The 8,106-nt window shown below is 43.4% G+C and overlaps 1 protein-coding gene across 2 annotated transcripts in view; it reads right to left on the bottom strand.

Moving 5' to 3' along the window:
• ZCCHC17 (zinc finger CCHC-type containing 17) overlaps positions 1-8,106 on the bottom strand; it is a 60,600-nt gene that overhangs the window by 13,045 nt on the left and 39,449 nt on the right. For both annotated transcript variants that reach the window (XM_006747213.3, XM_081817935.1), the window contains 2 exons: positions 6,089-6,189; positions 4,212-4,357 (listed from right to left, as the gene is read on the bottom strand). In XM_006747213.3, the coding sequence (XP_006747276.1) occupies positions 4,212-4,357; positions 6,089-6,189 (247 nt within the window). The remainder of the gene's footprint in view (positions 1-4,211; positions 4,358-6,088; positions 6,190-8,106) is intronic.

Raw genomic sequence — 8,106 nt, 5'->3', positions numbered from 1 at the left:
TGGCTCAGTTGGTTGGGCGACTGCCTTCGGCTCAGGTCATGATCCTGGAGTCCCTGGATCGAGTCCCGCATTGGGCTCCCTGCTCGGCGGGGAGTCTGCTTCTCCCTCTGACCCTCCCCCCTCTCATGTGCTCTCTCATTCTCTCTCTCTCAAATGAATAAATAAAATCTTTAAAAAAATAAATAAATAAATAAAAATAATAAAATAAAAAAAATAAATAAATAAAATAAAATTGCTGGATGTAAGAGACTCCATTTTGAAGCTCCATTTTCCTTTCCAAACTGATGGGCTCTTGAACTGGGACAGAAGCAGCAATTGTTGTACAAGCAGCTGCTTGTAACATTCCAACAGAGCAACTGGTATTTGGATCATATGAGGACAGTGAAGGTAATTATTACATACCAGCAACAGTTTCACTTGATAGCAATGATAAAATAATCAAGAAGATAGACATCAGAAGTGGCTCAGCTAGTCAGCACCAAACTAGCTGGGTCTGTTCTGTTCTTCTTCATCTAAATCATGTAATTACCCCTTTCCTTCTCTCTCAGAAAAACGCTTGACGGGCGCCCGGGTGACTCAGTTGGTTAAGCGACTGCCTTCAGCTCAGGTCATGATCCTGGAGTCCCGGGATCGAGTCCCACGTCGGGCTCCCTGCTCAGCAGGGAGTCTGCCTCTCTCTCTGACCCTCCCCCCCTCGTGCTCTCTATCTCATTCTCTCTCTCAAATAAATAAATAAAATCTTTAAAAAAAAAAACAAAAAAAAAACGCTTGGCTTTCCCTAAATGAGTGAGAAAAATCTGTGATCCCCAATTGCAATTCTGAGACCCCAAATAAAGGCCTTTGTTCTTTTTCAGTTTCACCTTCTTTTCTCAGTTGATGGTAGAATGGTGGTTCCCAGGTGCCAGGGAGGGAAAATGAGGAGTTAGTGTTTAATGGGGACAGAGTCTGTTTTGCAAAATGAAGAGTTCTGGAGATGGATGGTGGTGATGATTGCACAACAATCTGAATTTACTTAATGCCAAAGAACTGCACACTTAAAAATGGTTAAGGGGAGCCTGGGGGGTACAGTCAGTTAAGCACCAACTCTTGGTTTCAGTTCGGGTTGTGATCTCAGAGTTGTGAGATTAAGCCCCACGTGGGGCTCTGTGCTCAGCGAGGAGTCTACTTGGGATTCTCTCTCCCTCTGCCCCTCCTACTCATGCTCTCTCTCTCTCTTTAAAATAAATAAATCTTTTTTAAAAAAGGTTAAGATGGTGGGTGCCTGGGTAGTTCAGTTGGTTAAGCATCGACTCTTGATTTCGGCTCAGGTCATGATCGCAGGATGGTGAGATCGAGCCCTGTATCCAGCTCCTCGCTCAGCAGGGAGTCCTGCTTCAGATTTACTGCCTCTGCCCCTCCCACACATGCACACATGTGCATCTGCTCTCTTTCTCTCTCAAATAAAATAAAATCTTTAAAAAAAGAATGCTTAAGATGGTGGGCACCTGGTTGGCTCAGTTGGAAGAGCACATGACTCTTGATCTTGGGGCCATGAGATTGAGCCCCACGTTGGGTGTAGAGATTATTTAAATAAATAAAACTTAAAAAATTTTTAAGTGGTTAAGATGGTAAAATTTAATTATGGATATTTTACCACAATTTAAAGAAAACAACAGTAACACCAAACCCAAAGCCTATAGATTTTTGCTTGAGCAACTCAGTGAATGGTGATCTATTCACTGAGATAGGGCAAAATGTGGAAGGAGCAGCTTTGGATAGAAAAATTAAAGAGTTTTGGGGTGTGTTAAGCTTGATGCAAACTTGACAATTAGATGAAGATGTCAAGTAGGCAGCTGGATTTCTAAATTTGAAGTGCCAAAGAAAAAGTCAGGGATAGAATTACAGATTCGGATAAAAATAAGGATAAATACTTTTTTTTTTTTTAATAAAGATTTTATTTATTTATTTGACAGAGAGAGAGAGGCAGTGAGAGAGGGAACACAAGCAGGGGGAGTGGGAGAGGGAGAAGGAGGCTTCCCGCCGAGCAGGGAGCCCGATGCGGGGCTCGATCCCAGGACCCTGGGATCATGACCTGAGCCGAAGGCAGACGCTTAACGACTGAGCCACCCAGGCGCCCCAAGGATAAATACTTAATCTGGGGATTATTAACATGTAAGTAGCATTCAAAACCATAGGACAGAAAAAAAAATAAAAAAAATAAAAATAAAAAAACAAAACCATAGGACAGGATGAGATTACCTAGAGAGGAGGTAGTTAGAGAAGAGAAGGGAGTAACAAGACAGCCTTGGAGCAGCCCAACATTCAGAGTTAAAGTAGAGGGCAAAAAAAATCATAATAATGAAGAGAATCAAGCAGTGAGATAAAGGAGATGCTTTAAAAAAAAAAAAAAATCATGGGGCGCCTGGGTGGCTCAGTTGGTTAAGCGTCTGCCTTCGGCTCAGATCACGATCCCAGGGTCCTGGGATCGAGCCCCACATCAGGCTCCCTGCTCAGGGGGGAGCCTGCTTCTCCCTCTGCCCCTCCCCCTGCTTGTGCTCTCTCTCTCTCAAATAAATAAATAAAATTAAAAAAAAAAATCAGATGCCTAGATCCAACTCCTGGGAACTTGGAACTAAGAGGTGAAAGGCGAATAAAATGTCCCAGGTCTAGTTCAATAGTCTGTGAGTCAGAGACAGGAGGGAGTGCAATACACAGTAGAAGGAGTGGGAAGAAGGAGAAAAAAAGAATACTTAGAAGGTACCACTAACAAGACTCAGTGACTGACTAGATGTGGGATGGAAAGGAGAGGAAAATAAATGACATGCTGGTTTCCTTCTGGCAGGTTATTATTGTCATTAAAACAAGTAATATAAGATAGAAGGTTAGAAACAAGGGCTTTGGTGTTGTTTTAATAGTGGTGTGTGTGTGTGTGTGTGTGTGTAGGGAGGAGGGCTGAAGAAGACAGAATGGTAGTCATGACAGCCAACATTAATTAAGCACTTACTTGTCAGTGTTTTCTATCTATCTTGGGGACCTGGGCATGCCCTCACAAGGAACGCTGTTATCAAAGACCACAACAATCCTACTTTGAAAATTAAGGAGGGCCCAAAGTTGCACAGGTGGTCTACAGCACAGAGGGCCTCAAACCTGGGTCTGATGGACTCTGAGCCAAAGTTTGAGGTACCTGTGGGATACTAGTTAGGGATGTGGGAGTCATCAAGGCAGTTAAAGTCTTAGGAGGGATGTGATCACCCAGGGAGAGAATATACAGATCAATAAATTATTATTCACAATCTTAGCTAATTCTTATAATGGTACAATGGGCCTTTTCCTCCCCTATAAAATGAAGGAATGCTTAATTTGTAGGGAATGCCCACTGAGGGCAAGGACCTGATCACAGTTTTTGTATTCCTAGGGTTGCACTACCTGGAATGAAAAGACCACTCAACAAAAGACTGCTGAAGTTTTTAAAAAACAAAATGAAACAAAAACCCAGTAACTGGACACAATTAGAAAAATACTACGCAATATGAGAATAACTATTTCCTGACCAAACTACAGCATAGTTTTCTTCCATTCCCTCTCTGGGTGGCATGCAACAAACGCCCTGTCTTTTTCTGCACCACAATATGTCTGTTTTGTGAACTGTTCTGCTGTAAGCAGTGCATAGGAGACCAAACTCTGCGAGACAGGCACTCTTATCCACCACTGGGCACAGATAAGTACTTTCTGGAAAGACAATTTGATAAAATGTATCAAGAGCCTTAAAGCCCTAACTCAGTAACCTCATTTAGGGATTTATCCAAAGAAAACAGTAAGAGTTGTGGCCAAAGATTTAGTTTGGAAGTAATAAAAATATCCAACAATAGAAAAATTATTAAATAAACCACATACAGCCATAGGGTAGAATACTTACGTTGCTCTTAAATCAAGTTTTTGAACACTTAAAAACACTAGAAAATTTTGATAAGTATAATGAAAAAAATAAAATATAAACTAGACCTAGTACAACCATAATTTTGTGTTTAAATGTAGATGTAGCTATCTATTATCATTACCTAGCAAAAAGATTGGAATGACCAAAAATACTGTAAGTCTCTTTGCCTGGAAAGATTACAGGAGATCCTAATATTCTTTATGTTTTTCAGGATTTCTAAAATTTCTGCAAAAAGTACATTTTTATTTTAAAACTAAAAAAAAAATATGATAAATAAAAGCAAGATAGCACTCACCTTCTTTCTTTTTCTAGAAGAATTCCTCGTGGGGTCAGGCTTCTCAAACTCTGCTGACTTTGCCTCTTCTTTCTCCTCTTCCTCATCAGGTATCAGAGAATATTTGGTCCCTCCTGGTTGCATAAAACAATCCTTTGCAAAGTGGCCTGCAGAAGAGAGGTAGAAAAGGTAGGGAGGGGAGAAGCAGCCTCTCCTCTTGGCAGGTGGATCTTCCCCAGAGGCTCCAAAAGGGGCTAGCTGGTTGAAGAAGTATTACTGAGTTCATTCAGAGCAGCTGCTGGATTCTGAGCAGATTTTCTGTCACCTCAAGATGGCATTGCCCACTCAACCAGAGCCAGACCAGCAGCTGGTCCTAGAGCTGTGGGAAACACTGGCACTGCTCTGGAAATGGCAGAGGAAGCAGGCTTGTGCTGCCTTCTATTAGCAATGGGGCTTAGTAATTTTTAAAGATCTGTTTGGAACTTATTCCTGACACTGAAAGGCTGCTCCAGAGAGCAGAATGCTTAGCAGAGGGAGCCGAGTGGCAGGCCAAGCCCTACAGGAAGATAGCTCTTAGGAAGCTGGCAGGAAGGTGGCATTCACATCCAAGCTAACACACTGAGAGACAGGCAGTCCACCTAGGGGGACTCAACACTCAGACTGTCAGGCCTGGCAAGGGCGTTAGAGATCATCAAATCCAACACTGCATGTGTAGATATAAAGGCTCAGAGTAGAGAAGTAGCTCAAGGTCACAAAGAGAGCAGCAGAGTGAAAACTTACTCCAGCTCTCATGCCTCCCTGCTCTGTGCTCTTCCTGCTGCACCAAAATCAACCACCTTGGGCCTCACCTTTGCTGATTAGGCCAAATTCCATCTCTCATTATTCTTCTCTGCCTCACGTAACACCTGGTGGACGTAAGCTGAAGGTAAGAGGACCCCACCCTCCCTGAACCTTTAGTGCTATCAAGGGGCTGTTTAACAGCTACTACAGAGCTGGTTTTGTCCAAGCTTATGTAAACCCTATTTCAGGGGCACAGACGATCCCATGAGATCATCAAAAAGCTATGTGTAAATTGCTTTACAACTCTGAATCCAGAAGCTAGATGGTGTCTGGAAGGGGAATACAGCATAGTTTTCCAAATATCTGGAATGTTCCCACGATTCCTGTGAGGAGGTAGTCTTTCAATTTTTTTTCCCCTTCCTCACTCTACATTAATGGTAAGTAGAGGCTTAACCCCCACAACATCAATCAGGGCACAAATCTGCTACCAACTGTTGTAGAAAAATCAAGCGAGCAGGGTAAATGGGGGGCAAGGGAGAAGGGGTGACAAATTGAGGTCACTTTGAAAATGAGACGCTAGCAATCCCTCTCATGATAGCTCCAACAAGGGAAGTCAGGCTGAGAGTGCTCTTAACACCTGAGAAGGACCAGAAGAAACCTGAGCAAGCGGCTAGCCTGTGTTCTTTATTACTAAAAGGACACCGTATTCAGAGGTCTGAAGTTAGACAAAGAAGAGCAAGAAAGGCTTTGACTTGGATCCTTGAGGAATATATTTCCAAGTCACTTCATTTTTGCAGAATAGTAATGGTCCTTGGAAATAAAAATTTACAGTGCTAACCATAATCCAACACTCTCACCTCTCCTGGTGCAGTACATGGGGATCCTGCCCACACAGGGCATCAACCACGAAGGGGGTGGGATGACAGTAGAGTATTCGGAAGCGCCAGCATTCAGAAGAGGACACAGAAAGGGCATGAACTCTGATAAGAGTCTAGGAGTAACAGCATGAGCAGATGAGGCCATCACTGACTAAAAAGCTGGGTGAGCCACACCCAAACCAGGTGGCTTCCCCCACCTAATAAGGGTCCATCACAAGCCTGGCAGAGGCTTCACCTTACCTTTACATCCACACTTCTTGCAGGTGGTGTTCAGGACAGCCTCGAGGGTGATCTTCTGCCCAGTGTAATCCTGGAAGGACCGCCGCCGCCTCTCTTCTTGCCTGTAACGAAAAGGATACGGACTGTTGGCCCTCCTACGAGATGTGGCCAGAGATACTAGAAGGTAATGCAGTATGCTGGGTTTTTGTTCTGTCTTTGGCAGGTAGAAGGGAGAAAGAAGGAAAAGCGTCGTGCATGGGGAGACAAGCAGTGAAAGCAGCAACATGAAACAGATATTTTTTCATTCAGGACAGGCTCTGAATTAATAATTATGAATGAGATGACTTCAGCTCACCAATGCACAGAGGATGAAGATATAATTACTCAACCTCGCTAAGCCCCTGTAACCCTGACGAGGTCACCCACAGGTTTAAAAGACCTTCAAAGACTTCCTAGAACATAAAGTTCAAATTCCTTACTTTGGTACTCGAGGCCTTCCACGGTCTGTCTCTAACCTGCTTCTCCAGCCCCAACTTTACTTGCATGAGATGTGCTAGCCAAACAGGACTAGTTGACCTTCTCCAGGTGGTTCACTGCCCTTGCTCATACAGTTCCCTCTCTCTGAAATGCTGCTTTCCCTCTCTCCTCCCACCTCACCACCTCCAAACATTTCAAGGCTCAGCTCAGTCACCACCTCTCCTTCTATCAAGTCTTCTCCTGAGTCACTCAGCCAGAATTCATCTCTTTGTTCACATTCCTGGAGCATTTCTTAAAAATTCTAAACTTATTACTAAAGTATAATATAGGTACAGAAAAGTGTTCATAAGCATACAGCTTAAATGGTTTTCACAATTTGAACATACCCAGGAAACCATCACTCCGATAAGGAAACAGAACATTGCCAACACCTCCGAGGCCCCTCTAGTCACCAGGCCTCTCCCAAGGGTAACTGCTATGCTGATTTCTAACAGCACAGATTAGTTGTATTGGTTTTTGTAAATTATGTAAATGGAATCATACAGTATGGACCCTTCCGTGTCTGGCTTCTTTCACTTATTTGTGAGATCCATCCATACTGCTGTGTGCAGTTGTGGATCACTGATTCTCATTGCCATAAGGTATTTTGCTGTTGATGGGTATCTGAGTAGCTTCTACTATGAACAGTGCTTTTTCTGTGAACTTTCTAGCACGTCTTTTGGTGACAGATATATATATGCATTTCTGCTGGGAAATGCCTTGTTCCAGGTAGGAGTGGAACAGTGTACTGGGTTGTAACCATCAGCTACAGCAGACACTGCCAGCCAGTTTTCTGTAGTGTTTACCAATTACACTCCTGCCAGCAGCAGAGCCTAAGCACCCCAGTTATCATGGCTCTTTCTCTAACCTTTACTGTAACACACGGTACCTGCACGGAGTAGGGACTCAGAAATGTTTGATCGAAGAGTATCACCCTCAATTACTCTTTTTTTTCAAACTCCAACTGTAGTCTATACACATTGCAGTCCTAACACATATCACACTTTATTGCCTGATCCACTGTTTCTTCTCTAGATCATGAACCCTTTTTACACTATCTTACTTGTGTTTGTTTCCCCACACCTTAGCCCAAAGCTTGGCAAGCAACATCATCAATAAATATTTGTTGAGGGATGCCTGGGGGGCTCAGTCAGTTAAGCGTCTGCCTTTGGCTCAGGTCATGATCAAAGAGTCCTGGAATCAAGTCCCACATCAGGCTCCCTGCTCAGTGGGGAGCCTGCTTCTTCCTCTGCCTGCCGTGCCCCCTGCTTGTGCTCTCTGTCAAATAAATAAAATCTTTTAAAAATTAATTAATTAGTTAGCATAAATAAATAAATGTTTGTTGAAATTTCTATGCTCTTGGGGCTTCTGGGTGGCTCAGTCGGTTGAGCGTCCAACTCTTGGTTTTGGCTCAGATCATGATCTCGGGGCCATGGGATCGAGCCCTGCATTGGGCTCTGCACTCAGCAGGGATTCTGCTTGATACTCTCTCTCCCTCTGCCCCTTCCACTCACTCTCTCTTT

The sequence above is a fragment of the Leptonychotes weddellii genome, chromosome 4 (assembly GCF_054177405.1).
Source record: "Leptonychotes weddellii isolate Sample4059 chromosome 4, ASM5417740v2, whole genome shotgun sequence".
In the NCBI taxonomy this organism is placed as follows: domain Eukaryota; kingdom Metazoa; phylum Chordata; class Mammalia; order Carnivora; family Phocidae; genus Leptonychotes; species Leptonychotes weddellii.
This window is presented reverse-complemented; position numbering and strand designations above follow the sequence as displayed.